At 39.9% G+C, this 23,023-nt stretch overlaps 1 protein-coding gene across 4 annotated transcripts in view; it reads right to left on the bottom strand.

Annotated features, from left to right (window-relative positions):
• eys (eyes shut homolog) overlaps positions 1 to 23,023 on the bottom strand; it is a 170,797-nt gene that overhangs the window by 43,289 nt on the left and 104,485 nt on the right. For all 4 annotated transcript variants that reach the window (XM_079690636.1, XM_079690638.1, XM_079690637.1 and 1 more), the window contains 6 exons: positions 20,445 to 20,635; positions 19,897 to 19,991; positions 17,332 to 17,482; positions 17,043 to 17,155; positions 16,543 to 16,799; positions 9,651 to 9,827 (listed from right to left, as the gene is read on the bottom strand). In XM_079690636.1, the coding sequence (XP_079546762.1) occupies positions 9,651 to 9,827; positions 16,543 to 16,799; positions 17,043 to 17,155; positions 17,332 to 17,482; positions 19,897 to 19,991; positions 20,445 to 20,635 (984 nt within the window). The remainder of the gene's footprint in view (positions 1 to 9,650; positions 9,828 to 16,542; positions 16,800 to 17,042; positions 17,156 to 17,331; positions 17,483 to 19,896; positions 19,992 to 20,444; positions 20,636 to 23,023) is intronic.

The following is a 23,023-nucleotide window of genomic DNA, read 5'->3' as shown; positions in this document are numbered from 1 at the left end:
TTTTTGCGGACCTCTTTGATTACAGATTTGAAAACATCGTTGCTTGCTTTAAAAGTAGCACAATTCATTATGTCAAACCTTGGAAAGTGTCTAGATATCCCTGCCCTAATGCCAAAGGAACTGCACACTGAATATGTTTTGCCGTTTGATTCTATGTCTGGACCGCTGCGTAAAAAGGAGGCTTTCTGCCCCGTTACTTCTCCGCTGCTTTCTTGTTCCAGTATGAAAATCAAACTGCAGGCAGTTTGCTTTTTAACCCAACGGTACACTGTTTTTCTCAGACGCGGAGGGATACTAACTTGTTGTGAAAAGTAATTTACAATTCTACCCGTGGTATACGCTCAGTATATCACGGCTAAGAACCAATCAGATTGCTTGATTTGACTTGTCCGTTTTATAATTACAAAATAACAATGAGCTGTCATGCGAGTATATTTAATGCTGCCCATTATGGATGCAAGCGATTTTCACCCGTTTAGTAATTACATGTTTTAAATTTGTACACACCAATGTGTTTCCAATCGCCTAAACCTCCAGGGCTGTACACAGTTTAATACTGTCAACTTCTAATTTTGGGAAAAACGAAAACATCTTTTAAAACTACAATTCCCAGTAGAGACGTGCCATAGAGAACATGTTGCGAAACACAATAGCCAGCATGTGTAGTTCTCGGGGGGCGTTCGAGTCCAGTTTTGAATAGTCTGCCGTGGTTTCGTTCCATTTCAAAGAGCTTGACGCTCAGCGTAACCTTGGCGCACTGCCACTCCAACATCCAATCCCAGAGCTGGAAGATTAATCACGGGGTTTGTCAACGGGACTGTAGCATGGACTGTAGTCCCAAACGATAGCTGGGGATTACTGTATGGGTAGTGTAGTGTCTTCGGCCATCCTAAACTGAATTTTTTTTCGGATATCATATCGCATTAACAACACCACATCTGGCGTCACAGAGATCTTCTGTTACTGTCCTTTCTTCTTAGAGGAAGTACAGAAACACGTAACCCTGGATTTGTTTGAATGTTTGAGGTGTAATAAACGACAAAGCAGCTTTTTGGCATGTTAAAACTATTATTTTCTGCCTCGCTCATGAGAGTAACAGCTGGCGAAATTACAGCCTCGCCTACTGATTTCAAATGTGTGCTCTAAAATGATATTTATAAATGACTATTATCATTCATAGCAAGACAATAAATAGCAAAGATATGTCGAAAATAAATGTATTTAAGATACGTTCATAAGAAACGTAATGTGGGAGAAAATATGTTTCTAGAAGATATGTAGAAAATAAACGTATTTGAGATACGTTCATAACGAACGTAACGTGGGAGAAAATACGTTTCTAGCTAAACGCAATTGAGAATGCAGTTTAGTTCTGTGGGAACGTCATTTTTAGGAGACAGGGTTGAGTCTTCGAACTATAAAGAGCACATTTAAAGTGTTCTGCTTATTCGAAGAAAATGCAACTAGTCTCAAACTATTATTTTCATCATATTTTATCTTGTTTGTGGTGTTTAAGAGTTTTTTTCAGATGTAAAGAGAGCTTTTTCAGGAAAGCTTGAAAATGTAATAAAAAATGCATCAAACGTTGTGTTATACAGCAAATATATTGTGTCTGTCAGGGACTGTTTTTAGCATTGCATACCAATTGTTGTGGCTGACAGAGGCAGATCTTGAAATGTAACTTGAGGAAACAAACAAGCACAAAAAAGGCAATGTTTAATATTTTCATTTGATGCCTATTTTAGGTAAAGAAGGATTATGAATCTCAAGCAGGAAGTGGGTCTCTCCAAGTTGTTTGTGATGGAAGGAATACAGCTGCAGCAAATGAAGTCTTAAACACTGGGTGTAATGAAAATGTGTCTGAGGTTTTCCAACAGCTGTGAAACGAAATATTTTTGGCCATTGTTATTATTTGTACCATGACAATGTTATATGTATTGTTATTATTCATTTTCATTATTGCATGTAAGTTCTCAAATTTACAGAGTGCTAAATATGTTTGAGCTCACAAAAAAAAAGGTCTGACTGTCTGGTATTTTATTGCAGTTTTTCTTTAAAACAAAAGCATGTCTGTGTGGATAGATGACACCAAAAACATAATTATGTTTGGCACCTAATTATCTATCATCATTGTTGCTAAACTACAGATTCAGTAGAGACTTGAGAGTTAATGAATTCAGCAGCAAAGGCCGACAACGAAATCCACAGATGCACTTCCTTCACAATGTGCCTTTGTCTTCTCAAAGCACTTCTTCCCGCTTAGCACCATAACTCATTTGTTGACAATTATCATTTACAATAGATGTCAATGTTGCGCCATCTTTTATTTTTCAATTTTCTTTCTGTAAGGGTATTGTTCCCTACTGTCCCCATGGCCCTGTTACTGTGCATGGAGCCTAACAGAGCGTTCGTCCTTTTGTCAGTGCCTGTCACCTGTTCTCTCTGTTGCTCTCCCTCCCCCACTTCCTCATATTTCTCTTCTCGATCTGACAATTGAAGTCCAGAGGGAGACTTACATGTTTGCTTCAGGGAGAGGGGTAAGAAGGGGAGTGGAGAATAAGGAGCAGGTCTGGCGAAGAGATTCTCTGCATCTCAATGCATGTCTTTTCGTTCTCTTATGATTAACTTTGTCTGTTTGATCTCTAGAGTTTTCTTTTCAGTTCCTTTCCACTGATGTGAGAAGATGTTGCACTATGAGCCAGGAAGCATTTCTAGATAAAAGGTACTGTGCCCTTTATATATGCTTTCTGAACATTCATCTCTTTTCAAGACAAGGCTCACAGTCTGCTTTCTGGCTTCCGTGTGCAGCAGCAGTGTAATATTGGTAATATGGTTATGGAAAAAACAATTGGTTTATTTAAACTACCCAACGATTATGTTTATAATTTTTACTATATTGTTTAAGTTCAATTTTGTGAGTGAGGATGGCATAATGTTGTAACAGCAGTAACTATTTTTCAAACTTATCTATAAAGTAAATCTGTGAAGATTTAGACGAGACTTCAGATCAGCGTGGCAAGATAACTATAGGTTACTTACGTAACCCCAGTTCTCAGAGTAACATTAAGTGAGATGTCTCACTATGGGATGCGCCTCATCCGCGGAGCAAACAGAGCATCAATCTCATTACGCCAATCCTGATTGGCAGGTGATCTTGACGTCAGCGTCAGGGAATCCACCCCCTATAAGTAGATTGCGCTACGTCGCATGCGTCATTCAAAATAAGCACCTCTTCTCGCTTCACCATAGCAAGGAGGGCCGTCTGGTGAGACATCTCACTTCATGTTACTCTGAGAACTGGGGTTACGTAAGTAACCTATAGTTCTCATTCATAACACTCCGTTCGATATCTCACTATGGGATATTGAAACTCCCGTATTGCCAGACGAGCTTATCTCGAAAATCACCAAACCAACCAGAACTTAACAGGTAGAGCTCTGACTCAACACTGGGCCCAGCACTGCTCGGGCCACACTGAGAGCAGAGACGTCTAGCCTGTAAAAGCGGACAAAAGTGAGCGGCGAGGACCAGCTCGCTGCTGCACAAATGTCTTGGATGGAGACACCCTTGAACAAAGCCCAGGATGTAGCCAGACCACAAGTCGAATAAGCACGCAAACCCGAAGGTGCCTGCAGACCCTGACTCGTGTAAGCCAAAGCAATTGCCTCCACAATCCAGTGAGAGAGCCGTTGCTTAGTAACAGGCTTGCCCTTCTGAGGATTAGCCCAGGACACAAAGAGTTAGTCATTATGACGAAACTCTTTTGATCTGTCCATATAGGTGCGTAAAGCACGGACTGGACATAGCAAATTCGGCTGCTGTTCCCCGGAGGGACACAGCGGCGGAGGAAATGCCTCAATGTCAATGGGGGTACATGAACCAACCACCTTAGGTACAAAGGCAGGGTTGGGCTTCAGCAACACTCTCGATTGCCCTGGGGCAAACTGAGTGCATGAAGGATGTACAGATAGCGCATGAATGTCACTGACTCGCTTGGCGGATGCCAGGGCCAGTAACAGCACTGTCTTGAGTGACAGGTGCTTCATGTCAGCTTCTTCCAGGGGTTCAAATGGGGTTCGAGTGAGCCCATCTAAAACCACTGCCAAGTCCCATAAGGGCACCAGTGACCTGGAAACAGGAAGGAGCCTGCAAGCTCCCTTCATAAAACGGCAGACCAAAGGATGTTGGCTGGCCGTCTTTCCCTCAAAGCTCACATGGCATGCAGCAATAGCAGCCAGGTAGACTTTGATCGTGGAGAAAGCTCTGTGTTTATCAATTAGGTCCTGTAGAAATGATAAAATCACTCCCACAGGGCATTGAAAAGAGGTGTGCCCTTTTTGAAGGCACCATTCCTCAAACACCCTCCACTTACAGTCATAGAGGGACCTGGTGGAGGAAGCTCTCGCACTTTGAATAGTGTTTATCACCTTCTGCGGGAGACCCACTGTATTCAGATTGTACCACTCACGGGTCAGGCCCATAGGGCCATGCGCTCCGGGTGTGGGTGAAAGATCGTCCCCCCCGCCTGAGACAGTATGTCTCTGCGTAGGGGGAGCTGCCACGGCTGACCGCACAGCAGCTGATAGATCTCCGCCAGCCAGTACATTGCAGGCCAGTGCGGAGCTATCAGGATCATTGTGTGGCGCTGTTCCCTCACTCTGGCCAGAGTTGGAGGTATCAGCGCCAGGGGTGGAAACGCGTACACGAGGTTTGGGGAGTTGGTGAGGTTGAGCCATCTAGCTCTTTCCTGCACCACCATGATTCCCATTGCCCACGTGGCCTGGACGGCGCAGCGTTGAACGCGGAGACAGATGTCCGTGATCGCGGCTATCTCGTCCAGTACTGCCGGTCCAGGATTGCCGGTCCAGGATTGCTTGAAAGATCCTCGCAGAGCTCCGCTTGGTATGCGGTTAGCAGTGAGGAAACGTTCAAAGCCCTGGCGGACAACGCTGCGGTTCTGTAGGACCGTTCAGTCACGGTCGACTGGAATCGGTCCGCCTTCGCCGGCAGCGTGGGGTTCCTGCTTGGTTTAGTAGCCATCCTCGGTAGGAGGTGGGCTGCCGCCAGCGGTTCCATAGGCGGTATGCGGAGCAGGCCGAGCCTCTCCATACCGTCACAGTCTAGGGAGGAGGCATCCTGGATTGGGGTCTTGTTGCTGAAGGGCCGTTCCGCAGCTGCCACTGCTGATGAGCTCCAGACCGACACAGTGCGGGGCTCCATCTCTGTGGCGGACGCCCCCGTGTCTTGATTTCCGTCCGGCAAATCAGGGGACATGAGGGGGTCCTGACCCGACAAGCTAGCTTGGCGAGCTAGCCGTCGGCGGAGGCTCTTTATGGTGAAACGGGCACAATGCCCGCATGAGCCTCCTGGGCGTGTTCCAGCCCGAGGCAGGACGAGCAGACCTGGTGTGAGTCTGCGTCCGAAATCTTCAACCCGCAGCCACAGAGCCGAGCCTCCGATTCCCTGACTCCACTGGTGTGGGGGAGAGACATGTCCATCTTGTTCGCCATTATGGCGACGTGGGAAGGACACGCTCGTAGCACGTACTTTACCGAGGAAAAAATCTTCTCCAACCTGTCGTTAGTCCGAAGAAAAGACGACGGCATAGGACTTTTTCTCGAAGAATATTACCTGGTGTGGTAATATTCTTTTAGTCCTATTCTTCTCTGGTGTGAGAAGAAAAGAAAAAACGTCCTCGCTATCGTGGTGTCGGTAGCGAGGGAGGCAAGCTAGAAACAGGTGTGCTGCTAGCTTGAAAGTCAAAACCTTACCTTTTTAATTTCCGGAGAAAAGAAAAACGGCGAGGTCGATTGTAGTATTAACTGGTATGTTAATACTAACAGTCTTCTTGCAGAAGCATAAAAGTAGCCGGCGAGCGCCCGTCGACCGAAGTTAGCTTGGGTTCAGTCTGTGGACTGTTAAGCTAGCCCGCCTACCGATATAGAGTTGTGCTCTGAAGCGAGAAGAGGTGTTTGAATGACGCATGCAACGTAGCGCAAGCTACTTATAGGGGGTGGATTCCCTGACGCTGACGCCAAGATCACCTGCCAATCAGGATTGGTGTAATGAGATTGATGCTTCTGTTTGCTCCGCGGATGAGGCACATCCCATAGTGAGACATCGAACGGAGTGTTATGAATGAGAACTGGTGGCAGCGGATACACGAGGCAACTATATTACAGGCTGGAGGTGAAGCTTGACATCAAGCACAATCTAATTTACTTTGACATGTCACATCTGAAAACTAACTTCTGACATTTTTCCAAAGGGATCTTCCTCTAGCTAGCTCTTATGAGATGCTCTTACTCTCTCACTGCTGAGTAAAACATTCAATAATGAAAACAAAAAAACTATTCAGGAAAAAATGTTCCATCTTTCAGTAGACTTTTTATTTCCAAAAATTATATTTATTTAAATATTACAGATATATAAAGTTAAGGGATTTGTCTTTGTTCTATTTCATATCTCTAAGTCTTATAAATGCAAGATCTTTCACAATCAAGTATTAGAGAGCATCTAAGAATACGACTGAGAAAAAAGACACCTCAGTGTCCTTCTGCACTAATGTAATGAGCTGTTTCTCCAAAAAACATACCAAAACACATGTTCATTTAAGTACAGTGTAGAATCTTAAAAAAGCTCTGCTTTGCAATTATTCTGCTGCTCTCAAACATATTATTTGAAAGATGTAAGTATTTTCTTAACATGAGCAACACACATTTCGCCGATATTTCTCTTAATTTTTTGTTATGAGAAAAATATGAAAAAGTCAATTTCAGATGCAACCAAACTTTCGTTGCCACCCAAATGTTTGCTTCCTAATGCTGCATTAACACTGTGTTGACTATGAAAACAAGAGAACGTTTTCTTAACTTAGTTAGGGTGCTCTTGATCATCACAGACAGATATGCTTTATGGGTTCTAGTTAAATAGGGAAGGCTTGTAATAATTTATACTGAAAACTCCTATATCCAATTGGGAAAAACGTCACATCACTTTAATTAGTGTAAGACAGGATACTGTATCTTTGTCTTAAATTGGATAGCTCCATGGCCTATGTGTGTTTAAGGCTTAGTTGACTGACCTTTCAAGTGCACCAACCTTGTATAAAGCACTAATTTAGAGCCCTCTTAGGTCTTGAGATCTGGCTAATTAATAGCTCCTTAAATACAAAGATTTAAGTCTTTGGTGGAACACTTACGCATTCATGAGAGGCCAATATCAGGTCAGAGAGAAGCTATAATAACTCTAAGGAATGCAATGGTTTTATGGCATAAGTTCAAAATGTTTTTAACATTTGGACAATAGAGCTTACATATATATATATATATCGGAGGCAGACGATATACATTTTGATCTAAGGAAAGAAGGTACAGATGGACCCTGTGTTATATTGTAATGCGTAATATATATGCAGATGTTTTAAGTAGAGGTGAAAGACCTTAGACAACGTCACAGACTTATATCGGCAAGATCAATTTTGAGATGTCAGTACCATTTTTGTAGGATTTAATCACCTGTGGTGGTTACAGTTCTGTCAGATTTGCACCTGACTTGCTGGGGTGTCATACAGGGACAACCGTAGCCTCGCAAGATCAAGGTGGTTTCAGTTTTTAAAACGAAGAGCTGCGATCCACATAGACACACATTTGGATGTTTCTGGAGTCATTAGAGGACCTGCAGCTCAAGGCATTCATGTAGCGGCATTACCCCTAGGCTGGCTGGTACCTAACACATTGAAGGAACAGATGTATAATACATATAAAGCCGGATAAATGGAACAAAGTTCTCATGGCTCAGCTTTCTCAAAAAAATAACCTACTCACTCCCATTCTTCCAAAAACAATGCTCTATTGTTAAGAGGGTCTACTCAGTGGTTGTCAGGCCTACCTATCCAAATCTCCTTCAGTAACAAAAGAGAATCTGTGTGTGTGTGTGTGTGTGTGTGTGTGTGTGTGTGTGTGTGTGTGTGTGTGTGTGTGTGCGTGTGTGTGTGCATGTGTGCGTGCGTGCGTGCGTGCGTGCGTGCGTGTGTGTGTGTGCAGGTGTGGGAACAAAAGAGCTGGTAGGATCTGGGTGTAATGTAGAGCTCATGGTTGTAGACAAAAACTCACAGCTGTCTACAAATGCAAGGCTATCTTTGGTCCTTCCCCAAAGCATTGTATTCCACAATTGTATCACATAATATTAGCTTCTGGGGAAAAAAATATTTTGGGAAATACATGTTACAAATGACCTTCACTTAACAGAACAGAAAAGCTGGTTCAATTATAATACTTTTCTTCTTAAATGTGTCTTAGTGCTTCCATGCCTTTCTCCTGTAGCCTTGGAAACACAGTAATCATCTTTCTGTCCCACAGTTCACTGAAACAGCAAAAAGATGAGTCATAGTGCTGATCTTTTTATCCGTCCAGTGATTTTAAAACAAATATTTAGGAGTAAATATGTTTAACACAGGTAGTTATTACTCATCCTTTGTGTATGAACATGTTATTGAAGTAGAATCAATTAAAATTACATGAAGTGTTTTGTTTTTTCTATAGCACCATAACCGTTGCCAGGCATCCAGCTTGCTAGCACTCAGAAACAGGATAATGTTTAATGTAATCAGTGGTAAATTAACAAAGCACAGGCTGTTGTTTAATTTCTGCATTATTATTGATACAAAAATAAAATATTTTGTGCACATTATTTAATAACAGTGATAACAAGCGTGACAGTAACAAAAGGGAAGACAAGAACATCTCCTTAAGTTATAACTTATTGGGAAAACACTATGCAGTGTAGACTTACCCCTCTCTTCAGAGGATCTTGGGGACATTTGTAAGACAATTTCCTTCTGATAATATCAAATATTATATACATTAGTTTTAGGTTTTATGTGCTTATTTATTCTTTGCCAGGCGTAACTTTTGTGTCTTTATAGCAAATATGAAGCCAGCTGCCGGTTAGCTTAGCGGGGGAACAGGTGCAGTGACATTTTCTTTTTTGCTTGTCAGGAACCTACAGTGGGCCCGGCCAATAGATACTCTGGCACATAACACACATAAACCACCATGGGTTGCCATCATACTTTGTTTTAAAAGCAGATTGCAGAAATTACATCACTGTCAACCAAGATATCCAGTGATTATGGTAAGCTAACTCTCTCCTGTCTGTAATTGCATAGTGCAGCTTATGTATTCTCAAAGATATTGCACAATTTCTTAAACTAAAGAGTGTTTAATAAAACAAAAAGTGATGCATCCTGACACTCTAAACATACCAGTGTCCCGTTCATTCATTATGAAGTCAATATTTACACTATGACATACAGTAATAGCCTTATTAGAGGAAACTCTAAGCAGTTCATTTTATCTGTATGTCAGACACCAATCAAAATGGACATTTAACCCACATACAAGGCACAGCAGCAAAAAATATTAGCCACTTAAAACATTCAAATGTATACTACTGTCAATTGATATTTTTAATTGGAGGGTATAAACATAATTCTTTCACTCACATGACACAAGTTATACTTTTTAATAAATGTATTCAACAAAATGGGCATATTAACACAGATGCATGTTTTCTTTCTAAATGTGATCTACTTGCTATCAGCGTTGCAGTGCTTTTAAATGTTTGAAAGAAAATGGGACTGTACTCACTGTAGAGGATTGTGCCTTGAGCAGATCTGGTTTTCACTGTCAAACTAAGAATAACAGTGGTGTCCTTGAGCGTAGCAGGGAGATTATCAGTGGCACCAGAAGGCTGGAGATACGATGAAAGGGGCTGCAGCTCCAAATAAGATGTGCCATCAAATGAGGGTATGTATACTGTGGTACCTAAAAAAAAAAATAGAAATAGATGAAATTCATTTAGATCAAAAGGGAAAAGCGAGTAGAATCCTACAATTCCTTAGAAAAAACATTTGTACTCCAAAACATTACAAAACCAGACTTGTGTGAAAACAATGCCCTACAGTGCTATTTGTTAGTCAACAGAACAGAAAGAGTTGTCTGCTGTGTGGCTTGGCAGCACTGAAGCTTGTCTGCGAGCAGAGTCTCCATGGCCTGTCAGTTATTTCCCACTGGATGAAAAAGTGAAATGACTTTAAGCAGAGGCGGAGGAGGTACCGGCTCAGGTCATCAACTCCACAAGCCAGTGATGATCTGCTGGCTTTTACACCGAGGACATTGTACACCTGGTGAATGGCTTGCTGTTCAGGTACATGACTGTCCATTTAAAATAGGCCAACCCGACCGACGCTCAGGGGATTCTACCTTCAGAGTCCAGCTCTGAAGGAAAACCGCAGTTTATCCTCAGCAGAGGAGCTCTTAATGTACAGGATCTGGTGGGTTCAAGAAACTACTCTTTTATTGTCAGAGATACATGAATATCCTCTCATGACTCATGTTCACTTTTTTTTAGTGCTTTGATGTTGGATGAAATGGATTTTAAAAGCAGACATGACTGACTGACAGCATTAAGAGCAGAAAAATCAAAGACAAGAAATACAAAAAAGAGGTATTTGATGAAGATTTAACATACAGTTAGCAGTGTTCTTGGATTTTTCTAGGATCGGCTATGCAGTGGCAATGGCGGAGGCAAATGGATGTTAAATCAATGTCAGAGTTTAAGTAAGTAACAGGGTTTCTTAGTCATATAACTGTCACAACTCAGTATATAGTGCATTTTCTCTGATAATGTGAAATCAGGTTAAATAGGAAATGTGCTTCTGAGGCATTGAGATCTATGTTATTTGAAATGTGTACACCATGTTATTGTGTCGTGAAAATAATTAAGTAAATATAGTTGCGATCGTTTTTCAATTGCATGTATTATAAGCTACAATATGATAGTTAAAGAAAATAGGACTATGTGGCTGCTGTATTTTTGTTTTTAATTTTCTGTTGGCCTGCTTAATCTGTGAGTCAGATACTACTGGTGGAAAGGGCTCGATTTTATTTATGGCAACAAGGACAGCACAATTCCTGGATATAAGTCATTCATGTCTAAAGCTTATCCTGAAATGGCTTTAACTAGGCTCGAAAAGGAACCAAGTCAATAGTATGTGAAAATACGAACAACGTTTGACAGATCGGACATCTCAGTGGCCTGGGGGACAGAAACGCAGACTTTGTCCAGTTTAATGATCAGTCACCAGACCAACAGAGAAGAGTTTTTAGTCAGTTCTCAAACGGTCATAATTCTGTTATCTTCGCCTGTGTGCTCTGGCACTTTTTCGACACTTGCTCTTTTCACAGCCAATCGGAGTGGATGACACTTCAGAGTTGCACAAAGAGTAAAACATGAAAGCCGATACTTCAAATTACAAAGAGAAAATAAAAACTGTGTGTCTTTTGTTGAGTAAGGAGCAGCTTCCTTGGGCTGAAAATAATGAATCAATCCTGTAATGTTTGTTGGCAATTTCTGGGTAAGGCAGATTGAGCTGGCTCATTTTTTAAAGACACCAGCAATTACAGCAAACACGCACTAGATGACTAAAAAAACAAACTGGCAGCACCTAAGCAGTGTGTTGGCAAAGCAGGAAGCCGACAACCTCTCATCAGGTCCCATTGGTGTCAAACACAAAAACAGAAAATGCTCACCACCTAAAAGTGTTTTCTGATTGCTTTAAAAAACCTGATCATCTTCACCACATTTACAGGAATCTCTCTGGTACTGATGTCTAAAAACATTACACTGAGGAACAATTCATATTTCATTTTCATAAAAATGATGCACAACAAATTGAATTGTAGTCAATTAGGTACCTCCTGTTGTAATTTTACTGTTGGATGTTGTTAAACATGCACACAACAATTTTATGTTGTTGTTGAAAAGAATTGGGTTGTCATTGGGATTGGACTGCATTAAAAAGGTAAGGGCAAATTTAAAAAGCAACCTATTTGACAAAGCAGGGTTTTTACAATAGTTCACAGAAATAATATAATGGCAGTTAAAATGAGAACAATATGCACAGTCGTGGTAAGGTAAAAGCAGACGAAAACACAAAACTGGGACAAAACTGTGCTACGAACTTTCATTTTATTATTCCTCTGGCAAACATCACAGCTTCAAATATACGAGAAGTAAGGACATAAGGTAATGAGCCGTAAAAGGAGGTCATGATCAATACAGACCAAATCTGAATAATTTCCTGCCTGACTGGTTTCCTTTTTTTGCCAACTTCCATACCTTGAAGCCATTTACTTCGTAGCTAATTTTTTTGGATCACTTAGCTTTCAATTGAATGCTTACATACTTGACAAAGTGTCTTTGGCAAGGTCTACGACCCACTGTGTCTTCTTTGGAGGGACAATTTATCATCGCTTAAAACTCTGACATGCTCAGATGAACTGGCTTAATCTTGACACAACCTGTTTTACGGTTGGCTACTTGATATCAAATACTCACTCAACCACCAGGCACTGGCCTGAATTACGGTGTGTCCCACTAGAGCTGATGTCCAAACATAGGAGAGCAGGATTCACAGTTAATACGGCTCAAATGTCTTATTTTCAGTCCGAACATACTATTTCAACTAAATCTGACTCAGAAATAAGACTGAAAGCTGCTTTGGTTTAACACTTAACTAAAACTATTTGAATAACTGTATCATTGTTGAGATTTAGTGGATTTGGTGATATAGCAGATGTGTGCAGGCATTTTGTGTGTAATACTGTCTGAGTAATACATTTGACATAACACCTGACATTATAGCTTTAGAGAGGAGTTGAAAGCTTTGCTGTGCATGAAAATGTTAATATATTACCGTTCCCTGTTGTAATCTTAATCCTGCACTTACAAGCAAATATAAGATGCACGGCTCGGCTCGCTCACTGGTCACATAAACAGTAAGTAAGTGTAGGAGGGAGTATTGAGATTTTTAGGTGAAGGAAAAAAATACCACAATGTAAAAATAGAATGTTATAGTGCTGCATACCGAATTTTACTTGATGCATCTACAATAAGTATTTTACAATGTATCAAATGGCATGTTAGTTACAATGTGGGGGGTTTACTAAGAGTAATTGACCTACAGGGAATCATCTATTTGAGTTTCAGCTCATTGTTTAGCTTTCAGGATCTCATCTTCACATACAGTAGCATTGTTTGCGCTAAAGCAAGGAGCAATTTTCTGCAAAGAAAGCTCTAATTACCCACAGTACACTACTTGCTCAGCACCAAACTGCAGACACAGAAAGAGACTAGTTGGTCAACATAGTGGAGCATTTAGCAGTTAAAGAGACAGCTATTTCCCTCAGGGGTTTGTAGAGCGCAACAAAGCCGACAGAGTCAACACCAGACTTATATTCACCATATGATTTATGTTGCTTCTTAACAGCTGGAAATGTAAATAAGCAGATGTTGTTAACAGGTTCACCATATCAATTTAAAGGGTATGATTTGTCGATATTGTGTTTGCTTGTTGCTACTCAACAAACGGTTATTGCTTGTATAAAAAAGCAACAACCAAAATGAAGAAATTAAATGTACTCATAATACGAAATGACCCTAATAATTATTATATACTATTGTATGATTATCATATATATGTTTTGCAGTAGGCAGTGTTTAAATGTTTAATGACCAAGGTTCAGCTAATTCTGAATTAAAACTATAGCTTTTAATTAACATTAAAGCTTAATCTGCAAAGTAACTAATTTAGAAAATACAATGTTTTCCTCTAAGCTGCTGTGGTATAAATTAGCATAAAATGTAAATACTGAAGTAAATGAACCTTAATTATACACATGACTTGATTAAAAGCACTAACTAACACTGTGATACTGCATGTGCCCTTCCACAAACATATTTACATTCACATAATTTCATCACTATGTGGCTCACTATATATCAAGTCAAATGATAAACCGTTGTGCAACGTTTCAGAATAACAACATATACTAACATTAATGACATCCGTTGGTTTAACAATGAAGAGGCTGTAGGGAGTCATGTGCTTCCTGATATATATCTTAGATGTATATCAGGAAGCACATATGACATATCAGCAGTTCATAGGACACAAACAAGTCCACATCATTAGTCACTGGGTAGGATGATGCATCTATAATTAACCGGGAGCTGGGGCTATATCCTTCTCTTATGTCTATTCTTAATTCAATAAGATGTGAGGGCAAGGTTGTCACCCAGCAAAGTCGCAGCAATACACAGACACCGTGTCAGCATGTAAACAGCCCCTGGACCCCCGTCTGCCTGACATCAGAACTAGTGTTGCAAAGCACATCGCTGGAAGAGTGCTCGTATGAGATTGCATTCTGTTAAGATGAGAGACTGAACTGCTTTTGAGGAAAATAAATTCCTCAAACGCAGCAGAAATGACTCTAAAAGGCCACTGCTGGTATTTAAACGAAAAGTTTACGAGTGTGACAAGTTGAGGAATAAGCAGGATATGACTTCACGGGCATGGAAGGAAAAGGCTGATAAGTCCTAATAACTTTTTTAAAGATTTCATTTTTCATTGGAAAATATAAAATAACAAAACCATGGGAATATTAAACATCCGATTCCTTTTTCAGGGATGGTGATGGAAATATTACATGTTTTGTAGTATCATCATATAGTCAGATTATAATGCATGTTTGGCTTGTCAGAATTTGTTTCTAATTAGTAAAGGTTAACCTTGAACGTGCACATTGTCACACAGGCAATATGTCATGTCATGATATTTTGTAGCACTCTAGTAATTACCCTTCCATGAACCTGAAAGGTAAAATGACGAAAAGATAAATGAATGAATAAATTAGTTAATTTAATTAATCAATGAATGATTAATATTCCTTAATCTCCACTGACTGTTTAGAAGTCAGCCATAGCTTCTTTAATAATTAGATTAGCAAAGCAGCATCTCTGTCACGTAAACAGCACATTTCTGCTGCCCACAGAAAACTAAAAAGTTTAAAAATAGCATTATTTCTTTATGACAGTGCCTGGAGAGACAAATATCATGTTTTGATTACTAAAACACCGGTGAATTAGCATTTTCAGAACACATAGTAGAGGTGTCAAATAGGGCTGTAAGATGCACTCCGGATGCTCAAGCCATGTTAATGACTGCTAATGTTAGCTTTGGGGCGGCATGCTGTCATATTTCCATGTTTTCTGTAAATACGAGATAATGCTATCAGTTGAAATCACCTTAGGGGTTGTGAAGGTGAAAATCAATCCTGTTTTCATTTTTTAAACTCTCTGCAATGCTAATATGAATTTCCATCTTTTCCATGCTGACAGCATTGTTATTGCAATTCTCTTTGCATTGAAGAGAAGCTTTTCTTTCTTGAACTTGGAATACAAGTGGCAGATAATCAATAAACTACACACTACAGTACAAACTATGCATGATATGTTTTTTTTACCTTTAAAAGAAACAATTAGTTTCCACGGGAGGTATAGATTTGTGAATATGGAGACTGCAGATTAGACTTCAGTGGATTAACTACGTTTAGTCCATTCCTCACAATTTCGCTTGTGATTTTTCTTTTCTTTCACAAAGGCAAAAAAACAACACCTCTCAAGCTTTTTAAATGGCGAGTGTCGATCTTAGCACAGCCCAATGCACAACAAAAAGTCTAAAGCTCGGCCTGCAATGACGAAATCATGAATGATAAGCTAATTGGCCAATCACTGCTTGGGGGCGGTCCTTAGCCAACTGTCAATTTGAAATAATTAGCATTTCCATCATAATTACATTGTACAACGCGCAACATGCAAAGCAAATAGAATAGAAGTACCTTTTTAATTCATGTTCGGGAGTTACTCATTTACTGTAGCTTAAGTGTAGGGAAGTAAACGCGATTATCATAACAACATATCTGAGATGTCAATCAGTTGACATCAGCAGCTTGGCTTGCCTTATCAAGCACAACATCTATTAATTTACAACTCTAGCATTACTGCTGCTGCCACTTCAGACAATGACTGCAACAGCAAAATACAAGACTCTTTATTCTACGCCGTCAAACATGTCATGCATGGGGACGTCAGTAAATACATCATAAGTGCACTGAGAGGAAATCTCCAAAGAAGAAACTCTTTAGTATGCATGTGTTGTAGCGCTGTCTCCTTAACGTTGGAGCAGTTCGTACAAAATACATATTTTTTTGGAAAGAGCTGAGGTCCATTCTACAAGAATATCTAAGGCCTGCTATCATGCACAGCTGAATGTTGAGCAAATGCTGCAAGGTCGTGTCCTCATTCCCAATGAGCATTGGAGGTGAACATGGACACACAGCGTTGGTTCAAGCTTCTTATATGGATCTTTAATTTCATTAATCATATCCTGAATAATTCACATCGCTCAAAATTCCTAATGCAGCTCACTCTATTCTGCCTCATAGTGAAAGCTATTAGCCAAAGAGGCTCAGCATATATTAAGCAACATAATTTGTTGGCTGGCTCTTCATGATACCTCTACGGAGGTCACAGAAGAGGAGATTTTTAAGCTTTTTACTGCCTGTGTGTTATATATTTCTACCACGTACACAAACTGTGAAACATTGTCAGATATCAACAAAAAACGTCAAAATGTACCTTTCTCACAAAAAGTTCCCGTAAAATGAAGCGGGCATTGACAGGTAGGCAGAGATCCAGCAGGCAGCTGCACATCGTGACATGTTCCTCCGTTGAGGCAAAGACGATCAAAGCAAACTCCAGGTTCATGCAGAAGTTGTTTTGGAGTTTGTGCAGGAGCTGCCATTGTTGTTGTTGTTGTTGTGGTCACTCTGTCAGGATTGGTGGATTGATTTGTCCAACTTTTTGAGGAGTCTTCTATGGCAGACGGAGCAAATCTGTAAAATTTGACAAGAGTTTTTAGTAGGAATTAAAATGGACTGCATTCCAAGGCAGCTATTTTATAGCATTATATGAGAAGTACATGTAAAATGCTTCTGGTACAATTCCATATTTCATACAAGTGTGTTAACGTGTTCGGTTAATTTTTAATTGTGTGAGCCCATAAAAATGTAAAAACATATTTTACTCAAAAAATGTAAGGTGAAAACTATATCAAAAGAATGGATCATGATGAATACCTGCATTGGTCTATGTTGCTGCCGCCGATGGCATCAGATGTGTAAAAGCTCCTCAGTTTATTCATTTCAATCATTTCCATGCATCCAGTATAGTTGTGGAAAGGTTTTGCTCTCTATGGGACAAACACATCAATGTTTTATCAAGACAATTGATTTTTTAGGAGCTTTTTTCCTATATTTATTATTATGCTGCCATTTTAGTGTTATACCCCAATACAACATGAATGTAACATGAAGGTAACTTTTGAATCAAAGACCGTTGAGAAACTAGAGAACTGTTAAGGCTTACCTGATTGAGTCGATAGTGTTGTGGCAGACCGCCTGTGAAGACGTGGTTTGTTCTTTGTATGATGTGTCCCAACCAGTAATTACTTGCTGTACTTCTGATTTTCTCATGACCAGAAAGAGTTAGCTCTGCCTCACAGGGGGTCAGGTGTTGTCTATGAAAAAGAGTGCACACTTCATGTGTTAATACTTCAATTACCACACCAAGCTCAAGAACACTTATTGTTGCTAACCTGTACATTTTGTTCTAAGAGAAGAATGGGTTGTACAAGGGCACTTTCAGGTATCATTTCCACAAGTGCAAAAATGAAATAGAGATGGATGATTTTGGATTTCTTTTTGTGACTTGCTGATATTTTCCATCTCATTTTGGCCGACCGCCTTTGCTGATAAACGCACATATTTTATCACCTAATTGCAATAGTCTCTCCCTTGGTATTATTGATTTTTCATTAAGTCTACTGTTATTGTAATACATGTCATCTCATCAGCCCATCCTTTCAGGAAAAGTTATATTTTTTGGCCAAAGCCCATACTTAATTTCAAAGCATTTATCTGCCAATTTCTATAACGCGTCATGATTATTTGGCTTCCCTAAATAAAAGACAAAAAATGGTCTGACAGGAGTGTGCTGAGTTTTACAGGGAACTGTTACGAATGGATTTAGTTGTTTTGTTCACTCTCTGGATATATATCAATTGATCACCTACCTCTATTTTGTTTTCTCCAGGTATCCTAAACACAACTATTTTGGACCCCCGGCTACAGCCATTCATAGATTTCAAAAACCAATTCTCTACTTTAGAAACAACAGGGGAGAGCAGATAATTACCTGAGTGTGGATCTGGTCTAACCATCTGCAGCTTGAGGGTACTCAGGCCACGAAAGCACTGCCTCCTCTTTAGTGTCTCCTGATACCCCTTGTTCCCAGAGTGGAAGTTAGGAGGCCCACGAAGCAATCTAGTCTGATTTGTTAAGCCTGTACTTTTGAGGCTGTTGCGTATGCCGGCTAAACACTCGGGGCATAACTCCGAGATGCATAAGTCCTTCCTCTAGAGCCCGGCGTGGAGAGGCGGTTAATTTAGAAGCAGTCTGCCAGAGCGGCCTGGCCCGCAGCCAGAGGGCACTGTGCTCAGTGTCCTTGAGAAGTCAGCCCCACTGGGTTTCTATTTAACATATTGAAAAGCGACTTTGACGGGAAGATATATTAAAAGTCTATAATGAGTTAGGCGGTGACGTTGAGGATGGCCATGGTGTTGTAGCTCTGGGTTAAATCAGACAAAGATGGACGGACTCGGCCATCAGACAATTACAAAGAATTTGCTTTGTGAAACCAGGAACCATTTTTCCATACTCTCAACCCTCTAGTTATGACAGCTCTCTTTCTAGCAATGTCTCCAAGGGGTTGGAACAGAACATTATGATTGATTCATACTGCTGTTATTTTTATTGCAGAAAGAAAAACAGGGTTGGGCCTCGCAGCCCCTTAAACCTGATAGGCCTTTTAGCTGCATTAGCGTATTTAGGGCAGTGCAGCATTCTGCCAAGAAACACGAGGCAACCTTCACACTCAGCTTTGTTTCCACAGGGGATCATTAGCTCACCTTTGGCACAACACGTTCATAATCACCCGCAGTAACTCATTATCCTTAATCTGTGTTTAATTCTGGTAAATGTTCATCTTAAAAAAACTTAAATACTTTACTTTCTCTTAACTTAAATGAAATGGCCCTTTTTGCAACATTGCTCTACCCTCAAATGCAAAAGGATGAGTTGAACATTTGCCACTTTGTCTCCGCTTCCAGCTCATACATAATAAACTTTGTGTCTTGAAACTGAACCACAATCTTCCTCATGTCAGAATATAATGGAGAGGGCTGGCAGGAAGATTGCACATGGGCTTCGGAACAATATAACTAAAGGGGGCCACAGCCTCACTTTAAATCATTTAAACATTGATTTTGTGCTCGGCTCTTGCTTGTTAATCTTTTCGTAATGAAAAACTGCAAATGAAGACTTTAGAACAGGCAATAAAACATGGTCAGTGATCGCTAATGCATTTTAATAGGCACATTCTGACGTTTGCTTTAGTTCTTTAAAATGTAAGCCCATTTACTCATTTGTAATAACATCTACATTCTCAGTCTGGTGATTTCTGCCAATTATATATCTTCCCCTGGTATTAGTGACAGCCCTTGTCTACAAAGAAAAGTCTCCCGCACTTGAAATGAGTGGATAACCGAGGATTCAGTTAATACCACCTGGGGTGCTAACGCTTTTCGAAAGCAACTTGTATATTACTAAGATCTTTTGTAAGCAGCTTATCTTGAATATGCCTCTTTTTATTCTCATCAGAATATTCTCATCTGAAACAGACACATAATAAACTGCATCTGGGTTGATGTCTTTGTTAAATTGTAATTTAAAAGAAGAAAATATTATATTTTGATATAACATGCTTTCTCTCAAATTGCACCAGCATAGCTTCTATAAAGCTGACCACAATGCAGATCTGAACATTCACACCTTTGGTTTCTAAAGGAATTGAATATAACAATGCTGAACATACCTGATATTAACAATGTGAACCTGGCCATCAGCGACATGAATTATTGTACTGATCCGTGTGACCTCTTCTTCTTCTTCATTACAGCAAAAGGCGTACTGAAAGGGGAGGGAATAAAAAGGGTTTTCTCATGTTTCTGCTCTATGAACTTTATAAACTGACTGCACGATAGCTGTCTTTTATAGGCAAACATGAGAAAATCAGATTTAACGACTACAAAACCAGAGAATAATCATGCATAATAACCCTAAACATGTGTTTTATGACTTCGAAATGCAAAGATATACCCTGAAATAAGACAACAATCTTATAGTTTTTCAAAAGATAATATTAAGTCAGACAGGAATGGCATTTGAAGCATTACCTACCTGTATTTTTTCTTTTTATATTTTGTAATAGCTTTGTTGTTGCTAGCATTTATTTTTGAGTGGCAATTTTTGGCAATATTTTCAATGTAATGTTTTGGGTCTGATAAAGTGGGGTCATTGAAGGGGGGTTATTAAAAAAACTATTACAAATAACAACAACAACCATTGAGCTTGAGTTTGTACCTGCAAGCTTCCATTCAAGATGAAGAGTTTCATGAAAAACAAATCACCGTTGGCCGGTCCTTGGTCGACATAAAGTATGGTTCCCTGGGATACTTGCGTCTGAAATCTCACAGTGATGTTGTTGAGTGCGCTGAGGTCAATGCCCTCAAACTCCAGGTATGAATTCCCAAAGTAATGAACATAGCTTGAATCTGGGAAACAAAAAAGAAAAATAGAATATAACTAACATGGGGGTAAAAGGATAAACAAAAGCAGGACAGACTTCAGTTTATGCATCTTCACACTCAACGCTGCTGTTTCTCTATTGATCCCTGAAAGGAGAATCCAACTTTTCACTCCCTTCCTCCACGGGGAGGTCAGTGCACAGGGTGAGAGACAGAACCGCAACCTCAGAATTATTCAAGATGCAGAGTCTGTCTAAGGACACCTCAGCAGGAAGGATGCTTGATCCCACTGAGGCTTGAACAAAGACTTTCTGGTTTTGTTACTCTGCTGCACACGCTACTGTAGGTCGCTGCATTAAAATAGAAATGTAACCTCTGTCCATTAAATAACCTTGGTAACATGTTAGTAACACATCTTGAAAAGACAAATGCACAGTGCAGGCAATTTGGTGCGGGAAGGCAATACGTAGTTAATTATCTTTCCGAAAGCAGAAAAAAAAAAGCTTTTAACATATCTTGGTAGCATTACAGTTTTGCCGTTTTGCTCAGTGTACAGACGTACTGTAAATAGTCTTATTTGCCAAAGAGCTGGGAAGCATGCAAATGGCACTATATTAGGCTAGAGAAGTATTGGCTGAAATGAACCTATTTGTACAAGTTTATTACATGGCTCATTTTATAGTGGGATAACTTGGCTTATGTCATCCATGAGAATAGGCAATTATGGGATATTTCAGTAAAAGTTACACTGCCCCCAAGCTTATTGGGGGTAGTGACTCAGACAAACTTAAAAGACTGGCTCTCACTGCAATTGGAGGCAAGCATTAGGTACTGCTCATGCTCAATATATTTTTCATTTGAGGGAAGTAGTGCAATTTGTTGGAGAAAACTCAAAACGGAGAGGCTGTTAAAATGAAACACATTCCTGGTTGCACCTGTCTCGTCTGTTCTTATCTGAAGAGAAAAAAATCATTACACTGGAGAAATCAGCAAAGCCCCTTTAAAGTTGTTGCTGTGATTAATCGGGCAGCTGCAAGTGAGACCTTTATCAATATTTGTTACGCGTCAAATCCTAATAGGCTAGACCCTCTTTGATCTGACAGAGCGCCCCCCAGGGCATTTGGCAAACAAGCTAACCTAAATACCCTCATTTTCTCTGGAGAGCATTACGACCAATACCCTGAGGAAAATCCCCTCACATAAAAAAGGGAGAATTATTAGCCGCAGACCTACTGTGATCTGTGAATTAATGAGGATAAATTCATACCGCAACAATGCAGTGCTGTCTTCTGCTTCACTCCTGACAATGAGGTTTGCCAATGCTGATGATGGGAAATTACCCCTTAGAGACAAAGCTATTCATTAATTTTAAAGCCTTGTTTAGTCTGATGTAGGCTTTGATGCAGTCAGAGGCTGCTGCCAGGAGGCAATATCATACCTCATTAGCAGTTAGCTTCAGTCGCTCCTTCAAAGGTCTCCGGTTTTTACCGCTACCTTACATTCTCATACTGGATTTTTCCTACACATGTCTCAAGTCTAAATTGGAAATACATACACTTTACACAGTAGCTTATATTTTTTTCCCTTTCTTGTTTTGAGCACTATCGTTATTTTCTGTTATAATATGAAACAAGCTAAAAATAATGCTGACCTAGGAATTTGTCATTACTATACTCTGTTCAAAGACTTGTTTCTAGTTTCAATAGGAAGGGAACTCAGTGGGAATATTCCTTTCCATAAATCTTTCAGATCAGGTTGAATTAGGGCCAGTCTTAGTACATGACCATAAAAGATGTGAGAACATTGAAATGAGTCATGTTAAATGTAACTTGTAAAGGTGGAGCAAAACAGATGTCGGATAAGGTAACGCACAGGATATTCCCCTAGAAGAATACATTTGGAGAAATATGAACTTACGATCAATTAAAATGGAGGATTGACTTGGGGTGGCAAGATTTAATTGATATAGTCTTAATGTCCCATTTATTTTAGGAGAGGCAGGACGTAATTCCGGTTTCACCACCGATTTATTGGGCAAGGTAATAGACTGACTGATTGAACTTGTCACAGGCCCGAAATAAAATACTGCTGAGGACCATTCTGGGACCCTTGTAATTTCACAGCCCTGAGGGAAGGCAAAAGGTCATCCTGTTCTGTACCTACAAAACTGGCAGAATCTTTTTTTTATATTAAAATACTGGTTGTAAGATGATTTAGTAGACAAGTAAAATACTGCTGACATACACAGAGTATTTAAGGTTCTTTTGTCAAGTTATATCTTTGTTGTCTGGTTTTAAAAATAACTGATGAAATTACTCATCAGTGACAGTTAGAGTACAGGAGCACGCAGTCCATTAAGTGAAGCTGAAATCACAAATGTAGACTGCTTTTTTTTCATCTCGTGGAGCTTTCATT

The sequence above is a fragment of the Notothenia rossii genome (genome assembly GCF_949606895.1).
Source record: "Notothenia rossii genome assembly, chromosome: 6".
Taxonomy (NCBI): Eukaryota; Metazoa; Chordata; class Actinopteri; order Perciformes; family Nototheniidae; genus Notothenia; species Notothenia rossii.
Note: the sequence above shows the minus strand (reverse complement) of the source record. Positions and strands in the feature narration are given on the sequence as shown.